The sequence below is a fragment of the Mytilus galloprovincialis genome, chromosome 5, assembly GCF_965363235.1.
Source record: "Mytilus galloprovincialis chromosome 5, xbMytGall1.hap1.1, whole genome shotgun sequence".
Classification (NCBI taxonomy): domain Eukaryota; kingdom Metazoa; phylum Mollusca; class Bivalvia; order Mytilida; family Mytilidae; genus Mytilus; species Mytilus galloprovincialis.
The window spans coordinates 31,692,883-31,716,995 of NC_134842.1; the positions used below are offsets into that span (position 1 = coordinate 31,692,883).

The 24,113-nt window shown below is 31.8% G+C and overlaps 1 protein-coding gene across 2 annotated transcripts; it reads left to right on the forward strand.

Moving 5' to 3' along the window:
* On the forward strand, positions 1-23,504 carry LOC143075613 (beta-1,3-galactosyl-O-glycosyl-glycoprotein beta-1,6-N-acetylglucosaminyltransferase-like). Of its 2 annotated transcripts, none has more exons than XM_076251096.1 (2): positions 1-267; positions 21,785-23,504. In XM_076251096.1, the coding sequence occupies exon 2, from the start codon at positions 22,016-22,018 to the stop codon at positions 23,486-23,488; it is 1,473 nt and encodes a 490-aa protein (XP_076107211.1). In that variant the 5' UTR covers positions 1-267; positions 21,785-22,015; the 3' UTR covers positions 23,489-23,504. The 2 variants fall into 2 exon arrangements, with proteins under 2 accessions (XP_076107211.1, XP_076107210.1); XM_076251095.1 differs by lacking the exon at positions 1-267 and adding an exon at positions 17,594-17,748.
* Positions 23,505-24,113: the final 609 nt, after the last annotated feature.

Sequence of the window (24,113 nt, forward strand, 5' to 3'; positions counted from 1 at the left end):
TCATACAATCTGGATGTGCAACACTGCATTGAAAATAAGTAAAAATTACGTTTTCATGTCTGAAAGAAATACTTATCTTATATAAACTTAATTATAAGTATGTAATATCATGAGAAAGCATAGGATAATATTACAATAGATTTGATTTATAAGACAGACTTTTCTCCTGAAAATTTAGTCATCTTATTCCGGACAAAAGCGTATGTGGAGGAAATTAGCATAGTGATAATACCATATAGCTGCTGAAAACTACTGAAATCATTGCTGGTAAGCTGTTTTTCATTTCATTTCTGTAAATGGGATATGTTATATATCATAGCCTGTCTTTCGTACTCAAGAATTGTCATGTTTATCTAGATCTACGAAGAAAGACACAAAAAGTTATACTGCAACTAGATCACTTCTCAACTAGAACACTTCCTGTAATCTTTATCTAACTAACAAAGGATTAAAATATTATATACAATATATGCACATTGTCCGTAAATATAGCATTTATTAGTTATGAGCTTTAGAAACAGGACAAAAAGCGAAGCAAATACATTTTATAATTTCCGACAATGTACGTTTATTTTTTTTCATCCTGAAATTTACACTTGAAACTTTAGTTATTTTAAAAAAAAAATCTAAATCATTGTCTTCAATTATTAAAACAAATCGACATAGTTTAAACGCGAACCGCAAAAAAAAACCCTAAAATGAACTTGACTTAACACAAAAACAGTATTGACATTATACCGCTTGCTCCACATTAAAGCGGGACAACAAGGAACTTTTTAAGTACAAAGAAAACAAAATCTGTTATTTGTACAATAGTTGGCTGATTGCATGATAAAGCTGATTTCGTGCTATGTATAGTTAAAGTCCATCTTCGCTATCCAAGGATGACTTACGACCTAGTCACTTTCTTCACAATTTGGGGTTCGTTAAGGGATGAAACATCCCTTTTAATTTTATACTTGGAACGAAACAGTAAAAGAGCTCGGCCTTCACCAGTTGAAAACATTGATTTTTGGCTGTTGTCTTCCATATGAGGATTAAACTAATCTTCAAACTTTTTGGAATTAGAATAAGACAAATCTGCATAAACTACTAAATTCGCCTCTTTTTGAGATTCTATTAAAACATGGATTAAGATTTTACCCTAAAAGCATGTTGCTTTATGGTGTATGTTAATCATAGATGTATCACAGTGTAGAGTCCAATACTTTAATCATTGTAGTGACAGCTAACAACTGTTTTTTGTAATTTTGTTACTTTTCCATCAGTTTTAGTTTTTATTATGTACATAAACCTTTTTGATAGAGTTCAGGTTTTTTTTGTTTTTTTTTTTGGTGGTGGGGGGGGGGGGGGGGAGGGGGGGATTTTCCATGATTCTAATGTAAGCTTTTGTTAACTTTTAATTGATCCATTAATCAGTATCCCAATATAATTATGTATCTCGACTGCATGTTCATGTGCCTGGCTATTGTCCGGAAATGTGTCAATAGTTGTCTTTTTTTACATGTATGTCATAGTGGTTTTTGTCTTTTTCAGAATTTGGTATTGATATTTTGTCTTTTGAGAATTTGGTGTTGATTTTTGTATCTTTGATATCTCTTTAACATTTATTTACTAGGGGAAACTTTGAGTTTTTATACATAGAAAGTAAATTTGAAACACACTTCAGTTTTAATATAGATATAATCCAAAATAAACATCTGTCCAGGATAGAAACAAGAGAAGGTGTAAAGGATGCCATCACAAAGTCAAATAAAAACAAGACAACATGGAGAAAAAAATAAAAACCACAAAGGCACAATTGGAACGAGCAACACCAACGCGTTACACAGGACACTAAAGTGTGAGCAACACTTACTCAACAAGAACTCAATTGCAGGCGATGCAGACTTAACTGCATGTATTGTATCATTTATTTTACTGGGACAGTAGTACACATAGTAAGACTCCATTGCATTGTTCATTTAAAGTACATCATCATGCAATAAAGAAGAAAGGAAAGATATAGAGGATAATGTTGCATTTTTTGCGTTTGTCTTTAAAAGCTCCTACATAAAGTCATTATGCATACTAAAAAGGTGTTCATTCCTGCTGGATGATCTTTTAGACAACAGAAAAACATGGGCGAACATCAGGTTTTTTTTTTAGTTTTTTTTTTTTCAGCTTAAGTGTGGTTGGCTATTTTTTTGTTGTTGTTGCTAGTATTGACTCCCTACTAACACTCTCTTTCGAATCAATGTAGTTTCCTGCATTTTGTTTCGGTTTTGAAATCTACATTGTATATGCATTCACAGACATAATAATACATGTAATATTATATGACATTGGCATTGATTTGTTTCACATTTTTCATACTGGATTCGCATAGCTTTATATTATATTATTGTTGGTGTCGTACGTGGCCTACATGTACATTTGTACGTTCCGTGTACGTCCTTGCCCTTTTTGTACTTGTCTGAGTTTTTATTGACAGTCATGTCGTATACGTCATAATCTTTACAGTCAATTTCCAGCATGTCAGATTATACGCTTTACTTTTTTTTAAAAGTGCTTTTTCATTAATAAATACTGACAAGTTGGCACCTGTGCCATAAGTTTATAGTTATATATGAGAGTTGTATATTATATATATGTCCACGTCTCCGTCTGTTTCATGTAACTCGACTTTTAGTCTTCTCACTGTTACGTAACGTTTATCGAATGTGAGTGATAGCAATTTGCACTATGTGAAATATCAGATGATTATTTACAAAATTTATGAAATTATTATCATTTGCATTTGCATCTGGGCAAATATCCTTTATACACTTGGTTTTTGTCATGTTTTTGTTTAACAATCATATAAACTAGAGCTTTTAAATTTCATTAAAATGGTGTAATAAGTTTTTGAATTCGCTACTGAATTTTTGCAATGAATATAATTATATTTAAATATTTATAAGGTGCCAATAAGACAACTCTCTGTACGCGTCCAAGTCTCAATTAATACAAGTAAACCATTATAGGTCAAAGAACGGTCTTCAACGCCTCAGAGTTCAACACGGAGCCTTGATCTGTTTCTAAATTGTTATATGCAGCGTTAGAGACTTAACCCAAACTTTGAAAGAACCGAATCATAAGCTGTCCTGAACAGTCCTGTCATTGTTCACAAACATATATGTTGTTGTTTTTGGGTGAAAAACAAAACAAACAAAATATAAATGTAACCTTGAATGTCAAAGGTCAGCGGTCAAAACTCGCTGTATGGTCTTGAATTGTTGCACACATTTCCTGAACATGCTGAATATCAGTCGCCTATATGAAGAAATAAACTTAAAAAAAAAGAATACGTAAATTAGTTCATGACATGAATATGTCCTTAAATCCGTTATTGTGACCTTGAGTTCAAAAGTCTGACGAATCTTTCAACTATTTGCAACACGATATCCTATGGTAATACACAGTCATCATGCTTATGAATAAGAATAATCTAAGGAGAGTCTTACAAACTGTCTGTACACGTACATCAAAGCTATCTTTAGCGGATTATCAAATCGATGTCCTAAGTGTTGTTTGCAATCTTAAGTATGATAATGATGACAATAATTACAATAATAGTGATAAATAATAATGATTGCATCTGGTAGTGACATGAATGTTGACTATATATTTGAATCTCTGTGGATCGCAACTTTAATAATAGTAAAGTCAGCTTCCCCTACATTTGTTTCAATCCTACTCGGTTAAAACCAACATTTTCGACAAAGGCAAACACAATGTAGGGGGGGGGGGGGGGGTTCTAACTATATGCTCCAATTCAAATGCATTGATCGGTCAAAATAAAGGGGGTTCCAACCCCCGGAACAACACCCCCCCCCCCCCCCCCCCCCGTATCCGCCACTGGTTGTTATCCGTTCGTTTCATATATTTGTAATTAAGCTCTTGATTTTGCCATTTACTTAGGGACTTTCCCTTTAGAATTTTCCTCGAAGCTCGGTATTTCTGTTTTTACTTTTCACTCACAGAATCGAAATTGACAAGTTTTGCATCGAACGCCATCGCTGACCAATATAAATTGATTTATACCTGAAAGATAATATTTCACTTCTATCATAGTTATGGTTTTCGTTATCGATATCTTTGATCGGACTTTTTTTTGGGGATAAAATTGATACTCAAATTTGCCACAATTTCCCAAAATTGCGGTTATTGGCTTTATGAAAATGGCCAATGATATGGAATAAAATTTAGAACAAATAGGTTCAAGTTCAAAGTTTCTGTAGTGTAACTACTTCTATAACCGTAAAATAGAATACACTCTTACGCTAATAAGAGCAATACCCTAATCAAAAGCTACAAACTCTGTGATGAAATGGGAAAGCGCAAATATCTAAAACAAAGTGAGGACCTTCGAAAAATACCCTCATAAGACATTTTAATTAGCGACATAGAACAAATTCAAAGATTTATCATAAATTGAGAATGTTTGTTAGACTTACTCAGGAACAAGATATGTCATATACGTATACATTGGATTAGCAGAATAAATATTTAAACGTTCTTTGTTGTTTTTTGCAGAAATTGAATGATTATGTAAGAGCAAAATACAAGTATATGCGCCTGCCTACTTAATTATACTAATTCAACGTGTCTGTTTTTAAAACTGCATTTTATTTGAACATCAGTTGATATAAGTATAAAAGCGATTATATAATTTCTTTCAACTCTAATATACATGTATACATATCAGAGACACGTAGGTTAGGCAAATAATTATAAATAGTACAGAAATATTTCAGTCGGTAAAGTAATTCTAAATTAAAAAATTGTAATAAAATCTTAGTTAGCTGTTGTTTCTATAATAAGATAAATTAGATAGGTAATGAAGTTTATCTCTTAAAAGTTCGGTATTTTTTTTTTTTATCTTTTACCTCTTGTATTACTTCAATATTATATATGATAGCATTTATTTCATAATGCTTCTATCTCTGGAAACTTATGTTTAGTTTAAGGTTCTACATTTTTGTAATATAAAAAAACAAAGCAGAATGTAATACACGTTTACAAACTGTTTAAATGGTTTCAGTTACATTTTTTGTCCTTTTAATCTAATTCGTAACACACCTATAGAAAAGTAATATCAATGAAGTTTTGTAAATAAACATGAACAGTTAGAAAAGGTTCATTAAAAGTGTAGAAGCAAGGGTTGATTTGGGAAGACTTCCTCTGGAACTTTATACTAGTATTAAATTTCCATCTATATAGTATCAAATAAGATTATATTCTGGTGACATTCATGCTTTTGTCGAAGAATCCTTTGTTTGGTCTCAACATCTTGGATCTGTGATTGTATTCCTTGGTTTTCATATGTAAAACATGTGTTAGACATGTTAGACGGACACATTGAAGTAATATTCCTCACTTACGACTACAAGAGAGAGAATAAAAAAGATAACAGATTTTATTAAAAGAAAAGGAAAAAATATATCTAAAAATGCCAAGAGAAGAAAGATTATGTAAAAACTGAAAGATGATTTTTTTTTTTCATTGTGATATTAAAAGTGATAATTTTTTTATAAGTGTATTTTGATCTTTTGTTTAATGAGAACGCACACTTTGTTTATAGATTTACTTTCATAATGTATATTAATGATGTTTGTTTTTGTTTGCTATATAATGTGCCTTTTGTGAACACTTTGGAAATATTATCGTTTCAAACTTTAATTTAGTTCAGGGTTTTAGGATAAGAGGATGTACCAGAAAAAGGGCGGTATTAATATTATATAATCACCATAACTGACGTATCAAAGGCGTTCAAAAAGATTAGCAGGATGGGAGCCCTACTGGATCAGGAACTTATTTACGTTTATACCTTGGTTTTTCTTTTAAAAAAAGGGGGGGGGCTACTCATTTTTTAGGATAAGGGGATGGTCTATTTTGAAAGTTTTAATTTAGGTTATATGTTCCTATATGTGTTTTTTTTTTTTTTTTTTTGCTTTTTTTTTTGTCGAGAAAGAGCAATGATAATGACTTTAAAAGTTACTTAGAAAAATATTCTTTAATTAAGATGTTTTTGACTAATCATTTCGACATTTTGGGTTTTTATATGCGCTTCATTTCAGTACTATATTAGGCATTTTAACTTATTTTTTTTTAATTATTTGAGCGTCACTGATGAATATTTTGTGCGTTTTTGCGTACAAAATTATGGGACTGGTATTTATTGATGAGGTTTGTTTTCTTCTTCTTATATTTGTAATCTAAAACTGTTTCTTGCACTCATTTCCAATTTAAAGAAAATTCTTTTAAGAAAAATAATTGTTCCATTATACAAAGCGCCTTAATCTATACTTAGTACAAATACATTCATCTTCAGTTAACGAGAGTTGATAGCAGCATATTTAGTGCGGTGACTGAAGGCAGATTTTTTGGAATTTAATCTCCCCACCGAACACACACCTACATAATATATCATTGGAAAGAAGAAATCGTGTACTATAATAATATGCCTGTCGTCAGGGACTTGATATGGTCACATTTTTTTTAAATTGAGGTCAAAAGTCATATGTAAAAATCTGTGAAAGTTTGGGAGGGTTTCAATTTTGACATTTTTTTTCTATTTCTAAACTCTACTTAATATATACAAATGATACTGTTTTGGCTTTAGTAATGTTTGTTTTTATACATAAACCTTAATCATTGAGATTTTTTTATAAAAAAAAATCCTAAAACGACGTTTTATAAACAAAACTTCAAAAATCAAGTTTTCAACCTATAAAATGTTTAAAGCACCTTAACCTTATGAAAAATATCAATTTCAGGTAAAAATCAAGTGTCATGCAGGACAATACTTTAAAATTATTTTTTAAACTATCATAGTGGGTGAGTCATCAAACCAAAGCCATAGAACACTACAGTCAAATATGACCTCAAATTGAATTTGCGGATACTTCAGTTTTGTTTTATAGACTACTCGTTGGTTTTGTTTTTTTTCACAATTATTACTGCTCCCATAGTATTATCTTTTGTTGTGTATTTAACTCTGGTTAATATCTATTACATTATAGGTTTTGTAACTATATCCCCCTTTTTTCCCTTGCAACGTACCCCAAACTTCAAAAGTATTCCATATAAAAAAAGAAGATGTGATATGATTGCAAATGAGATAACTCTCCAAATGAGACATAAAACAATTATAGGTCCCGTACGGGCTTCAACAATGAGTAAAATTCATACTGCATAGTCTTCAATTCCCGAAATGAATAATGTAAAACAAACAAAAAATCTAACGACCTGATTAATGTACAAAATAAATAAGAAAGAAAAAAATATAGTATATAGATAAAAACGACAAACACTGCATTACCGTCTCGTGACTTGAAACAGACACATACAGATAATGGCGGGGTTTAACTTTTTTAAGGGCACGCCAACACTCCCCTAACCTCGGGACTGGAACCGTGTGTACCAGTGCAACAAGCTTTATACCAAATCAACCGTTATCTCCATCATCTTTATTTTCATCAACTGTCACAAGACCTGTTTTAATATTTCTACACATTTCACTCATGGCCACAGGTCTGCACATGAAAGGTTCTGCTCAAAGCAAACACGTTATTTTGAGTACAGACAAGGTATTGTAGGAAGTCCGAAGACATTTGTTCCTAAAAAAATACCAGCTTCAAACCATCCCTATCAATCCAAGATTTTAAAGGAGATCTAAAAGGGGGTTTAGGAAGGTGTGATGACATCCATATGCTTGTCAGCAAAGATGCTGGGGAAACATTATACGAGACGTACACACTATCTTGAATTCGCTCAATTTCATGGTTGGCAACGCATTAGATAGCGTCGCACTTTACCTTAAGTAGCATAAAATCCATTGGCATTCAATGTTTCAACAAGTTGTTTTGAACCAAACTCATGGTACATTTGTAAAGCCAATCCTAAATGAAAAGGAGTAAAACAAAAACGATTGCATCAACAATTGCTTAGCATTTCCACAATTTCTCTGGTGCCATTTCCTGAGAATAGTCTTGGCTGTATGCATTTTCATTGAGTAACCATAGAATGAATTGCAATAAATACGAAGGCATTGGCTGAATTCAGAAGGAAGAGACAATTCATCCGAAGTTGGGTAGTCTTCTTTAGAGTTTCGATGTCTTTTCTAAGTAAACTTGCAGCGGAATGAAATATCTGTCCGTTATTTGTGTCTATTTCAGTAGACATTGAGATTTTGAGGTCAGTTTTCAATTGACTAGAAGCTTATATGGCATCTTAAATAGTTATTTTGCTACTAAATATTATGTTATATTTGCCTTGAACTTGTTGAAGTTGTTTGACAACTGAATTTCTATAGAAATAAATTAGTTTAGACTGCATTTTACATGTAGAATATTTTAAATTAGAATCAGCCGGAAGAAATGATCTATAGTTATCGAGTAACGGTGTCATGAGGAATGACCATTAAATCGTTGTCAATAGCCAAAATAAAATTACTAAAAGCAGTATCGTGTTTTGAGATATCTGCTTCCACGGGTTTGGATTTTTTTTACGTTTTTAGCAAATAATTTGTAATGCAACCAAATTGACAGAGTGATTGAAGTTTAAAAGATGGACGGGAAACTATTTCAGCTTTAACTTTATCTGACACGGATAAAACATTTTTAATACGCTCATCTGATTCAAACTTGAGTATTTTTTTTTATCTTTCTAAAATGTTTTGTTGCAACAAAATATACAAGCGCTCCAGTTGAACGACTGCATTCTAGAACGTGTACAAATACCCGAAACTGAGGGACAACAGTCAGATAATTGTATGTCGTCATTAAATATTAGACTAGAAGCTTCCTCGCTCTAAAAGGGGGAACAAATATGTTTACTTGTGTAAGTTTTGTAGCATGAACGATGATAAACTGCCTGCACGGAGTTCTTCTTTAAATTAACAGCTATTGCATGAAACAGCTTGATGTTCACCTCATTCAATCTTTTATGCAATGAAGATACAAAAATCGACTTCCCTAAACTGGTAAATTGACTCAAAATTTTAATCGAGGTTTTTTTTTGGCTTATTATGCACTGCATAAAATGTAACGACTTTTGTCTTTTCTTTGAACTAAATAGAGCAAGTTACAAAGGACTTGACATATCACGGAATAGTTACTGAAACTATCCGTCAATTATTTTGATTTTACAGTAAGACTTTTCTGATAAAGTATATTTGATGTTTTATAACGAAAAAACATAGAATATAAACATATACAAACAAAGTATGTGGCATATATCAGTGCACTTTAATAGAAAATATGTGTATATAATAGCGAAAAGGTAGTAATTTCATATATCATTTGAGAGCAAATTATTGACTAATACACAAAATGTGACGGAAGACAAGTGATTGAGTTCCGTGAAGAAATTGAAGATTTTTACTCCATTCTTTTTTCATTGATTTCTTAAGGTTTTTTTCATATTTTGGTTTCGAAATTTTTATCACTAATTTGTTTTATTAAATATTATATGCTTAAAATATTATGGGATATTTTTTATTACTACTATGAAGAGGGAACTAAAGTTTGAGTCTGAATTTGCAATTAAAATTACCTCAATTTTAAATAGTCTAAACTTCGCAAATTTTATAGATTAGAAGAAAATAAAATACTGAATGGAATATTTGACATATAAAAATAGCTTCAGGAAAAACTATTTCAATTAAATATAAGCAAACATAAACATTTTTTTTTCATTTTGAAAAAGGGGGGTTGAAACTCTCCAATATACTACCAGTCATTAAAACGACTTTTTAGAAAAAAGTGACCGTACGAAATTCTGACGACAGGGCAAAAACTAAAAAAGACTTATTTGTCTTTAAGTTAAGACCATTTTTAGCCGTGTGTTATTTGGGGAGATTAAACTCGCGATCTAGACGACTTTTTACACTTCTGTCACCGCACTAATTTAGATGAACATGCGTAAATAACGTATTACATAATATACATGCTTAAAATGCTTTCAATCGACTCCTGTCGCACAGTGTATATAAATTAGATATAATCTCTAACCGGAAACTCTCGTTAAACGTTATTCATCATAAACACTTGCAATCAGGTAATAAACAGTTATAAGCCTGCTGGTGCCAGAGAAAAGAATCATATTATATAAATTAATAATATGCTAGTTTATTAAAGCTCACGATACTTCACATGCTTGAAATATGTGCCACTGGTCGTTAAGCAATCAACTATAATTGATTAGTTTATAAATTGATTGGTTGTTGATTGCTTAACGCCCAGTTATTAATAAATTGATTGATTGTTGATTGCTTAACGCCCAGTGGCACATATTTCAGGCATGTTAAAGACGAACTTTAAATATAATATGAAGATTCTTATACATTGCACGAAATACGTTGAGAAATTTAAAAACAAGGGATCTCTTAAAAATCAATTTGTGATAATTGTTTAGCTAAATATTACGAAGCCTGACATCATGCTCCAACCTCCTCTCTGCGTCTAGTCAACAGACCCAAGGGCTAAAGATAAGGACGAAATCAACGATCAAGTGTGGTATAAACCCCGTATACTTCTCTCTTTAAACGATGGGCTTGTGTAAAAACTGTTTCAGGAAACGGTGTTTTCACAGCTGGCAGCACATTATATACATGTAGGTAACACCAATCAGAAGAATCGCGGTTAAGAGCATTTCGAAAATGAAAAGTTTTCTCTTAAATCTTGACTTTTATTGAAACGTGACAATGGTCAGATTGAACATGTTGAAGAGGTTGACCACTAAATATTTGAATACAGCATAAGTGAAACTCTATCAGATACCCCAAAAAAAAGAAGACACATTTGCATTGTAAAAAACTTGTTTTAACAATGATTATTCTTAAGCCTGTACAGACTGAGGATTGTCGACCATATTTAGTGGGTTTTTTTCAAAAACACATGTTCATGCGAAGAAGGTAATCTATAATTGCCTCGGTAGACGTTACTTTATTTTGGTTTCGAAATACATGTACTGAGTGACAGTAAATATGCACAATAACAACTGTTAGCTATTTTACTTTTTGTCATTTATTCAGAAATTACATAATTTCGACATTTGATATTCTTTAGAAATTTATTGGTTTTGTCATGTTTGCTGCTATGCCAGAAAAATCCGACTGATTTTGTTATCATGTGATTCGAGATACACGCACTCCGCCGACTTACCCCCTTCTTACCTTGTTTGTAAATTTCGTGCGATGCCAGCAGATGCTTATTCATTTTGATATTAATTTCAATTTTAGTAGTTAATCATTTTAAAACTTGCACGTGTTTATCTCGTAATTCAATCTTGAAATTTCACTCTTATTAAATTATTACATGTACTTTCTACTGGCTTTAAATACATGGAATGGTATGTTTATATTTCAATCGTTTAAATTAAACAAGAACATACTGTCATACTTTTAGGAGTTATTGTCCATATATACATGTTGTCCTTTATATATATATATATATATATATATATATGTATATATAAGTACTAGAACACACCTGCGAAATCGCTGGAGTTTAGTGGTCCAAGGACACAGCTATCGTCCTTTGGTTTTCGAATATAGTCCCTAGTGTAAACAGTGTATAACTTGCATGTTTTATTTGATACACTTTTCCAATTTATTTCTTGATATTAAATGAATGAAATATTAAGTAGGGGGATGTTATTACATGTTAAAAAAAATTGGGTACTGAATCTTTACATTAAGTAGTGATTTGGTCCAGTTCAAAAAGGTCAAATTTTTTCACGTCTGAAGCTGTCAAACTGAATTGTATCAATATTTTGAGTTAGAGCTGGTAGAAGTGTCTACAATTTTAATATTATTTGTCTCACTGGTAGTACACTACGCTGTAAAAATCTTTTTGAGAAAGATCTAAGAGCAGGTGCGATTTTTTTAATTTGAATTTATTGTCTAAAAGAAATAACTGTGTTCTCGGGCCTAGTGCGTGATGAAGCATATATATACATTATTGAAGAATGAATTTTCCTAAAGGATTTTTCGACTGGAATTATGACTGCAAGCACGGCATAAAAGTCTTAGCCTGCGGGTACCGTGGAGACAGGACAATTTTTTAGCCCTCCCCCTTTTTCCAAAATCCGTTATTTTTTGTTTTCAGTTTTTCTGTATACTTTTTTGTTTTCAGTTTTTCTGTATACTTTTTTGTTTTCAGTTTTTCTGTATACTATGAACATGAATATACTAAAAATAAAGTGTATTTGCTGTTTACTACCAATTCACTTTATATATATATGAATATATATGCGATAGGAATGTTAGAAGTCAGAACGGGATCAATCAGAAGTAGAGCGGGACATTTAGATTTCTTTTGGGAAGTTAGGTTATGGTGAATAGTGAAAGATTTTCCAAATTGAACCGAACGTGGTTGCAAACGAATACGACCCTCATAGCTGAACTTACACGTCGATACTTCATAGCTAAGGTTTTTTCGTTTTTTTTTTTTTGCGGAAACGGGAGATGTCTAAAGATAACATCACCGTATTTTTCTTTTATATCGCAGTCAATTATTTGGTTGTGTTCATTTTCCTAATAGTGGAGTGACAAATCGGGAAAAGTCGCTTAGTTAAGGAGTTTAATGGACCGAAATACCTCACGGCTGAAAATTCACATGAAGATAAACATTATACTTTCATTTTAGCCCTGTCGTAGAGTTTTCCCACGGTGCAGTTTTTTTTGTAAAATCGTGTAAAAGTGAGATTTTCTGATTTTTTTCATTTTCATTTTCAAACACGAGAACGCTTATAATTAATTCCCGATTGAAGATATCATAAACAAATTTGGTATCATATGAAAGAGTGATGTATCAGCTTTTATTTGACATCAAACTTTAATATCATATGAACATATAAATTGAGTGAATTGGGACGATTTTCAAATGTATGTAACATTTTTGTCAATCTTACCGTCTATCAAAGTCTATTACATTTCTTATGTATATTACCAATAGTAAATTTTCACAAAATATAGTGAAACAACCAATACTTAAGAAGTTTTGATATATAAAAGTTTGATAGAACATAAAAATCAACTTTTACGAGCATTTTTATAAAACTCATCACATAGCAGTATTACTACTCAATTTTCACCTCAATGATTCATGTAACGTTCCCCTTTCCTATTTATCCCTATCATATGAAATGCAATGACTTTAATATGCATTTTCCTAAGTTTTATAAAAAAGAATATATATTTGTATCAATAGTTGTGTCGATGTGCTTGAATAGGTACAGATGCTAAGGTTTAATAACTTTTGAGGTGCTTTTATTCTTGTTTTTCGAAAATACTAATTTTAAACCACATTGAAACACATCCGAACAATTCCGGAAAATTATTGTCGGTGTTAATTCAATTCAATAGTGGGTCTCATTCGGGTCTAAGCGTGACACGGGATTGCGTATTTTAAGTAAGCGTGAAACGTGAAAGTCAAATTATTGTGCCGTGAAAACGGGAAAGTCTATCGGGACACGGGAATTTACAAACAAAAAGAGAATTGCTTAGAATACGTATATAGTGTAATTAAGCGGGATACAGGAATCTGACAAACCAGTAAGCGGGATCCGGGATCAGAACCCCCCAATGAGACCCCCTTAATAAGAACAAATAGAGTATCTTAGACCATGTTATTAAGCCTTTACATGTCCAAGAAGAAAACATGATCATGCATTTGAATTAGTGAGAGAGAAAAACCATGCGTGTAACGATGAATCAACTTTCGTTAAAACACGCTTCATGGCATTACAATGACTGGTATAAAATGTCTATTCTGGAGACAAAAGTTATACAACAAGCTAAGCAATTAAGGTATGTTGAGTTATTTGTGTGTGCCAATATTGTTTTAAATCAGTGACGCAAATTATCAGGCAGGCCATCTTGTGGTGATTTTACTCGTAATAAATAACTTCAAGGACAAGCCGCTTCAACATTCAGCTTGCACTTATTTGCAACTATTTGATGAAATAAAAAATCATTTGCTTCTGATGTTTTAAATTAATCGGGACATGATGTTGCTTTTCAAATACTACAGTACAGCATGTCTTCATTCATTAAGTCTACAGGATGATTTGTTAGCGAAAGAAAGAAAAAAACATGTTCGTTGTCGTATAGCTTGTGACATTTACATTAATTTTGTTTACAGATATTGTATTTTGTGAAAAAAAAATATGTAAAAAGATGTTTATGATCGTTCGAGATTTCAAATCATTTCTATCTTTACAATGAATTCCAACCTCTCTGGTAAATATTTTTTATATTATATTTAATATTTGCCTGGTTAGTAGATGACAATTTTTTCAAATGGATAATAATTACAATGCACTCTTATTTGATACTGAACGGAAATGTATGCTCAGGCTGAGTGTGTGATATTCCTTTATGAAGAACTAGTACACCCCTGATCAAAAATATGGTATTGGTACTGTCCAAAGTCTTTATGTAAAATGGTACAGCAGTAACTGATATTGAGATTTGGCCAATGACTGCTTTAAAACCATAACAAAATGATTGTGGTATGATTGCCAATTCGAAAAATCGCCACAAAAGACAAAAAATTACACATATATTTACTACTATAGGTCACCGTACGGCCTTTAACAATAAGCAAAGCCCTTACCGCATAGTCGGCAATAAAGGGCCCGAATTGACAAAAATAAAACAATTCAAACGAGAATGTGGCGATGTTGTACATGTCAGCGGGAGCCCACCCCTTTCCTTACATCGGACATTGGTGTATATAAAAAGCAGATGTGGTATGATTGCCAATGGAATAACTCTTCACAAGAGATTAAAATGACACAGATATTAACAACTATAGGTTACCGCACGACCTTCAACAATGAGAATATCCCATACCACATAGTCAGCTATTAAAGGCGTCAAAGAGACAATAAGGTTTATTTCAAATGGTGGTAGGATGTCTGGCACACCAACAGAAACTTGCGGCGCTCTTACAGAATCTAATACGTCTTCTACAATCGAAATTGGCAAAAGAAGACAATAACAAGGGTGGGGAAAAACATGCATGTATCAACATTTGTCATTCTAGCTGTTGCTTATATTGACACATATTTTGGAGTGAAAATCACTTCACCGCGGATCAAATGATCCCAGAAGCAATGGTCAATCAGTACATGGTGATCTGAATAAACTCATGAGTATTGTCGACGCCATACAAAGACATCCTCTTTTTTCTCTCTAGTATTACGTTACCTTTTCAAATTGATGTGCATATTGATGTCTAGTGATAGTGTATTATAATTATACATTGACAGCAACTTCTGAAGCGTAATATCCATGTGAATCTTTATTTACATATATATCGGGCTTTCAAGTCTGCTATACATTCCATTGTTTATAGATATAAGAAGAGTATGAGTTCCAATGAGACATCAAGGTCATTTAACCATTAAAGGTCAAAGTACCGTCTTCAAAACGTAGCCTTGGCTCGTACCGAACAGTAAGGTCTCCAAAAATTGACTAGTGTTAATCCAATGCAATGGTATAATCTATATAAAAACTAGAAACGAGAAACATTTATGAACCACATCAACAAACGACAACCTTGTCTGTTGTTGTTTTATATAAAATTTAAAAAAGGGGGGACACATCTTCTCAATGTGCAATTGGTCTAGTACCGATTTATTTATTAAAATAAAAACAAACTTCATGTACTATAGTTTCATGAACATGAGGACTCATTTTTATAGTTCTTACATCCTTTTAAGTTTAAATAATCAGAAAAGAATTTCATCATTTTTTTTCCATAACACCATGGACAGAGTGTAAACTTTACAGTTCTTATTTCTCCTCTGTTCTTTATGGCATTTTAACAAAACTTTCCCAAAAATATCTTTATATGTGGCCATATATTATTGCATAGCTAAATCTTAATTATGAATATTTTTGTCGATAATTTCCGTATATAAAGATATTTATTTCATTTTCGTACATGTTGCAAGCGAGGGTACGTATCACTTATATCTGGTAATCAGACATAAATATGACTAGCTGTATTTGTGGAGCATGCTTAGCGCATGCTTCCATCGAAAAAAATCTCAGTTAACATGAGAGACTACCGAGTAATTGTCCAAAATGTCTAAAATTTGCAATTTTTTAAAATCCCCCCTTTTGACCTTTGAACGCAGTTTTCAAAAATCAGCACCACTTTGGCACTCTACGACATGCCTTAATCAAAGGATAGTATATTTATCTACAAAATAAGACCAAAATCAGCCATGAGGTATTTCGGTCCATTAAATTTTCTAAGTTACCTTATTTGTCACCGTACTATAAAAGGGACCCTAGATGCGAGATATGTAAAAAAAAAAATAAAATACAATTATTTTTTTTGTTCAATTATTAATGAAAGTGAAACAGTGAAATAATATATAGCTTTTAGCAGCACGTATGGTTAAACTTTGTCAAAATAAGCTAAGAATCATCGATAATGAATTATTCACTTGCATGCAAGAGATGGATACTCCATGCATTTTGCGTGTTTAGTTATTTAAAGGAAAAGAATGTCGACAACTATAGTACAAATAACAGGTATACAAATCAATTTTTGCTTGTACAAATAAAGTCTCCTGTTACCCCACTTTCACGTTGAGCAAGCGCTAACATGAATGTTTCCTAATCAATTCATTTTAGGATCCTCTTCGCGGTCCGCGTTTCAACTATGTCGATTTCTTTGAGAAATTAGAGACAATGATAAGTTGGAAATGTTGGGAGTAATTTCAGGATAAAAAACAATATATGTACATTGTCGGGTAATTTATTTGTACTCGCTACGAAACAGGAGAAAATCTCGGCAGAGCCTCGCTTTTCGTCCTGTTTCTAAAGCTCATACAAATACATTTTATATAAAAAATATATTTTCCGACAATGTACATATATATTGTATATAATTTATATCTATATGTATGTGTATATCGCTTGTATTTGCAATCGTAGGTATTCGGAAGTCAACTCGAAAATTAATTAGATGGCGTATAGACAAACTACACATGAAACGAAGCTACATATTATCGAACCCATGTCCGGTATATTGTTTATTTTAGACTTTTTTTGTAATTTGGTTAAATGTTTTATATTGTAATAAATCAAATATGAGAGTTTGAGTCAAATTCGTGAATATGAATTTGACAGCTAAATTTAGTGCCCGTTTAACATGTGCACCTTTTTACAGGGAGCCTTGGTATTCTCCAATGTTTCTTTTCGTTTGATTTCCGAACAATGATTTGCTCTTTGAATCATTGGTCACAGTGATTTAATTAAAAGGTCTGGCTCTCTTGTACTTAGCAACACTAAATTTTGAAACTATTTAAGCGTAATATACGCTTATAAAATTTTGGTCAAGTACATATGTCCTGCTTCAATAGTTCATTAGATCAATAACCTGCACACGTGTTTCTACAAAACAATATCACGATGATATAAAACATCTCCGGATGTTAAAAAATCTTTAGTAATAAAATACGGTAGTCGTAAAATATCACGAATTCAGTCAATCTTTTCTTGCTTGTTCTGGAAATTCTTCATGCATGAACCACATCAATTGCTCCTTAAAATACTTCATAAACTAAGAATAGTGATTCTATATCATATATATCATTAAGAAACACCAACATGCATGCACGTGTTTGGCTCATTAGATAATGACATGTGTCTGTTTTGAAACTGCGTGTTTACGTTAAAAGTAAATATACTGATATCAGGTAAGAAATCATTTGATTATATACTTTTGTTTTTAATTGTCAATGAAATATTTATAATCAAAATACTACATAAATGGTATTTTCACATATTTCATATATTTCTTAGAAAGGAAATATAAATAGTTTCAACGTGTCATATTTGTCATACTCGGAGGTAGAAATTGTTGTAATTAATCCTCAAGTTAATTCAAAAACATATTTGTCAACAAATTCATGAAAATATTTTGATCAAACAAAAAATCTATCGTGACAACAAATGAAATTTGCGTTCAATTGCGGCAAAACAATGACATTATTCAGTGTACTAGGTACAATTTTGGTATTCGAGATAAAAAAATTCAGAGCAGTCCTGATATATAGGATATTGACATAAACATATCGGACGCAGATTTAGTTGGTGTTTTTTTCTTCAAAATCTTCAAATTCCTAATTTAAAATTAAAACGAGTATGATAATTTACAAGTGTCTGCTGGTTATATTTTTCAAATACGCTATTTCACTTTAAATTCTCAGTCTTTGAAAGAAACGAATAATAATGATTCCAGTATGATTTCCCTAGAATATTTTAATCAATGAAAATCTAAATTCAACTGATTAATTAGAATACTATTGACTGATAAAGCTATGTATTTGTACTCTAGATACGATGTATCACAACCCGCACTCACATTCTCTAAATATTATTCTGTAGTAGACACAGTCATAATTATGGTCACTAAAATATTTCGGAGATTATCTATTCAATTGGTTTAAAATCATTTCCTGTTCATGCATTCTCCTTATATATTTAACTTCATTAACTTTTAAGATGCAAAAAAAATTAAATAACACAAAACGTATATCCAAAGGGAAAAAGTATATGTAAAATAGAAAATTGTATCGCATCAGAATTTAAGAAATGTTTTGTACATGTACAAATTATTCCACAAGAGATACATGAAAAATTTGTACATTTTATATATTAAGTTTTCTTCAAGACAAATGTTACACTGAAACCATAGACCATAATATTGTTGGTTTTTTTTTATTATTTTTGTTATTGTATATAACTTTATATAAGCTGATAAACAAATTAATGGATATTCAATTTAGATTTTTTCCAATTTTTTAATCTATCTGAAATAAGATTTGCTTCTAAATTAAAAATATAATTAATTTAAATATTGGTTCTTTTGTGAATATAAAAGGAGATTTGATATGTTCATTAGTGAGACAGCAACCGAACAAAACATATATAGAGGGTAACATAATCATTTTTTTTTTAATTCAACACTATATTGCATACTGTCAACAATTTTCTTCACTAGTCCAGCATTCTAGTGAAGGGTTATACTAAGTTTTAAATCCTCTTGAGTTGGAAAGTTTTGACGAAATTATTCTTTTCAACCAACACATAATTCTTAAACAAAGAAAAAAAAATTAGTTCAGTCGTAGATAAATGTTTAATAAATCTAAAAATTCATAAAAATGTTAATATCAACAGATTTTAAATCTGTATGACATCGCTATATCAGAGTTTCTGTCGCTTAATTTATATTTAATTTAATTTTGGATGTAACGCGTCTTCTGATTGGCTGACGTTATTTTGTTATGAGCACATATACATAATTAAGTCATGTGACCGTGACGTCATCAACGTTTTTTCATGGTTTTCTACGGTTTAAAATGGAAGTTAGAATAAATTATAAGAAATGACTGTAATAGTTTTTCTGTCTATTCGAAATAACATAAGAAATGTGGTGAACACTGTTAAATAACCCGCTACGCGCGTTATTCAGTGTGCACCAAATTTTTTATGTTATTTCTTCATAGACAGAAAAAATATTACAGTCATTCCTTAAATAATTTGAACACATGTTTTAATATAAAGTGATAATCTTTGATTAGTTCTTTCCAAAAAAAAAAATGAACAATCTAATGCCTCGTTCACACGTACATTTAATTCGAAATGAATTCGAATCGAATGCGAATCGAATTCGCCGGTCGCGTTCACACACTCCTGTTTTTTAATTCGAATTGATTCGAATTGGCTAATTCGAATTATCTAATTCGCATTAGAAATACGCTTTTGTCAATACGAATTAAAAGTTAACGTCGTTTGGACAGTAAAGCGAATTTGACGCGCATTGTAATTCGAATAAGAATTAACGTTAGGACGTAAAACATTTCGAATGCGAATTAAACTATATGTTAATGCGAATCGAATTCGAATTACGTGTGAACTCAGCATAAGACGCAAAACGTTTCGAATGCGAATTAAACTAATTCGAATTAGTTAATGCGAATCGAATTCGAATTACGTGTGAACTTAGCATAAGTTTCCTCAGTGCCACTTTGAAGTCTTCCTTTATCCTTAAAGATGAAAAGTTCTGTTCTCTGATGCATTGATCTTTTTCAAGTATTTCATGGAATATTTGTCTGTCTGATATATGATGTATATTAACTCAAATGTCCTTTTTGTCTTTATATTTTTACGTTCTCTAGGTTAATGTTCAAGTTTTTAGTACATTAATATTAATAATTCTTCATTCTTACATACATTAGTTTTACATGCTATAATTAAACATGTATATCCAATACCGAAATAAATACATAAATAAGATATAATCGGCAATAATGATGCATATAGCTTCATGTCAAAACGTTTTGAACTTAAAACACATCTGTGCGCAGAATGATAAAACGCGCATTACGTTTTTATTGCAAATATTGTTACCCAATATCTTTATGGAATCAAAGACTAGATTGACCAGAGGTTTAATTGATAACAACGTCATGTATGAAAAATGTATATAATAAAGTGTATGATGTGGGTAGTTTGATCTTACTAATTGATCGCTGTTTGGTTTTTCCAGCATAAACGTGTCTACTATATTATGAAAATGTGTCTTAGCCTTTTTTCATTTAATAATCTTCTCGTGTAGATGCCAATGACTTTTTGATTGAGATTTTATCTGAGATTAAGTGTTTTCTGTGAACCCTTCTTTGAATTTGTAATGATTTATAGGTACTTAACCAAATTACTTTGTAACGGTCTATGTGTTATACTGACCCCGTTATACAGAATTAATAATTAAAAAAGTCTGAGCTCTTAACTCTGCACATGCTTTCAGGAATGCAATTGTATTAATATAACATTTTTGAAAAAGGGTCAATTTACTCAAAATATCTAAGTTGTCAAATACAATCTAACGTCTCTTTCAATAATTTGATTCATGTATCATTACATTTCAACACCCAAACGGACGACTCGTCAGGCGGAGAAACTGGGAAACACGGAGTACATCGGGTGAAATTCAGGATTAAATTTTATGTTATATGAATTTGAAACCTTCAGTGAATTTGAAACCTTCAGTGAATTTGAATCTTCTATGAATTAGACCGACACAGATTGGATTTTTAACGTATTAATTTGCAGGGTACTATTCCGCAGGACAACATGATAACCTATCCGAATACAATTAGTTGGCCTTGAAAAAGACTTAGAGCAATTTGAAATGCAAATTTTACGATGATTTTAATTGACCAGGTCAAGCATAAAACCATCGAACAACCTGCATTCGAGGGGAACACGCTACAACAAGGCAACCAAATCGTGCGTTAGGCAGATCTTTGATGGTCCATGCTGCGTTTAATTGTTAATATAAAAAAAGAAGATGTGGTATGATTGCCAATTAGACAACTCTCCACATAAGACCAAATGACACAGGAATTAACAACTATAGGTCACCGTACGGCCTTCAACAATGAGCAAAGCCCATACAATTAAGGCTGGTGGCGATTAAAAGTTCTATAGTTGTAGACTGAATGTTCAACTGTAGAATATTCGTTTTTTTTGGGGTCTTAGGTTGCTGTTTTGTTACAATAATAAATACTTCACATAAATATAATGCAGGTTTTAACAGACAAACAAAATTAATAGTATGTTTTTAAAGCTAGTATATAAATAACGGTTGTCTTAAAAAAAAATCGGGCAACTCATCAATTAGCCTTGACCAAATATTCATTATAAAGAGTTCTATTTGTTTATTTTCAGAAGGAAATGGCAATAAGATAACAGATATTATAGCACAGATATGTAAATTAGTCGTGTAATAAATAATTAAAAGGAGTGCTTCGATGAAGCGTTGGTATGCCAATGAAACCGCAAATGACTTACAGCTGAGCAAAAAAGGGAATACGTGCAAAAACCTATATCATTGTATGAAGACAAAATAAACGTTAGACCACTAACCTGAAAATTACATTTTAAAAACGGTCAGAAATTATGTTTTTGTCATCATTGAAGAAACAATTTGATTTTTACAATAAAAACAGGAGGAAGATATTGGTTGTGTGTCTATCTTTATCCATATTATTTTGTCTGGTTTTTGGAGGAATAAATCATGCCACATGCTGCATTCAATTTAAAGACCAGATTTCTAAAACTTATTTAAGAGGTTTTTATTCAGACATTCAGAAACAAAAAGCCATTGACCCTCCTACAACATGCATTCCTAAACATATAAATTGTATAAAATTAGTGATGGGTGAACGTGAGGAGCTTATGAAGGCTTCAGGATACATAAAACATAATAAAACAGGGAATAAATGTCAACTAAGAAACCTAGTAGAAAATTGTAATGCTTTGAAAATCGCACACAATTATGTAACAGATAATAAAACAATCTTCAAAGAAGAGCTGGAATTTCCCTTGGCGTTTGCTATAAAAATGCACACCAGTCCCGAACAAGCCGAACAGTTGCTTCGAAATATATACCGACCACATAATGTTTATTGTATTTACGTTGACAAAAAATCAAAAGAAGAAACTTTCAACTTGATACAGAAAGTGGGAAATTGTTTTGATAACATATTTATTGTTGAAAATCGTATAGAAGTTGTATATTCTAGTATTAATTTAGTCGAAGCTGAAGTTGAATGTATGAGAATTGTGTCAAAATCAAAGAAAAATTGGAAATATTACATTAATTTAACGGGACAAGAATTTCCATTAAAAACGAATTTAGAAATTGTTAAAATATTGCAAAGATTGAATGGCGCTAACGATATAGAATCTTATGAGTATCCATTCATTATGCAACAAAGATACACGAAGGAGCACGTGATCAAAGGCAATTCTATACACAAAACTAACAATTTAAAACATTCCTTTATCAAACGATTCCAAATGAGCAAAGGCTCAGCTTATGGCGCGTTTTCAAGACCTTTTGTAGATTTTATTTTGACCGACAATATCGCAAGAATGTTTTTAAAATGGCTGAACGGAACATACGCCCCTGAAGAAAGCGCCTGGGCAACATTGAACACTCTACCATGGACACCTGGTGGATTTCACAAAAAAGCAAAAAATCCCACGGCTTCTTTCTTGTCGCGTGCTGTTATTTGGAGTTGGGATAAGTCTAGATGCCGAGGACATTATATAAGAGGTATTTGCGTGTACGAATCCGGTGATTTACCTTGGCTAGCGCACAGAGAGGAGTTGTTTGCAAACAAATTTGATATCAATCGGGACCATGTTGTGTTGGACTGTTTAGAAGAGGTTTTACGAAACAGAACAAAAGACAATAAAGTGGAAAATTTGAATTGGGATTTTTATAATACATTGCCACATGCTGAGTATTATGCTAAATTCAGACAAATGCAATCATCTAACAATTACCTACAACGAAAGAAAGAAATGTGGTTAAAAGATCACAATGTGACGGAAATGTTGGAACCAATATCTAGTAGGGGATAAAAGGAATGAAATAATATTTTTCTGTGTTTGTTTATTAAGAAATAAGATTTAGTATTGTTGCCAATGAGACCAATCTACACCATAGAAAAAAAATGACATGGAAGTTAACAACTATTGGTCACCGTACAGCCTTCAACAATGAGAACATCCCATAAGGCATAGTAATCTATAACAGTCCCCGTAATGACAAATGAGTCTCATATATATAAAAAAGATACGATATGATTGCCAATGAGACAACTTTCCACAAGAAACAAAAATGACACAGAAATCAACATCTATAGTTTACCGTACATAGTCAGCTATAAAAGGCTTGAAATAGCATGTAAAAGACAAATAAACAACTCACAGGGTTGAACAAATTGTCACAAACTAAACACTCATTCGTTCCATTTTTAACTCGTCTTTAGATCTTATTGTTTAGTGAAATTGAGAATGGAAGTGGAGAATGTGTCAAAGCGACAACAACCCGACCATAGAGTAGACAACAGCCGAAGGCCACCAATAGGTCTTCAATGTAGCGAGAAACTCCCGCACCCGGAGGCTTCTTTCAGCTGGCCCCTAAACAAATATGCATACTATTTCAGTGATTACGGACGTCATACTTAACTCCGAATTACATGTA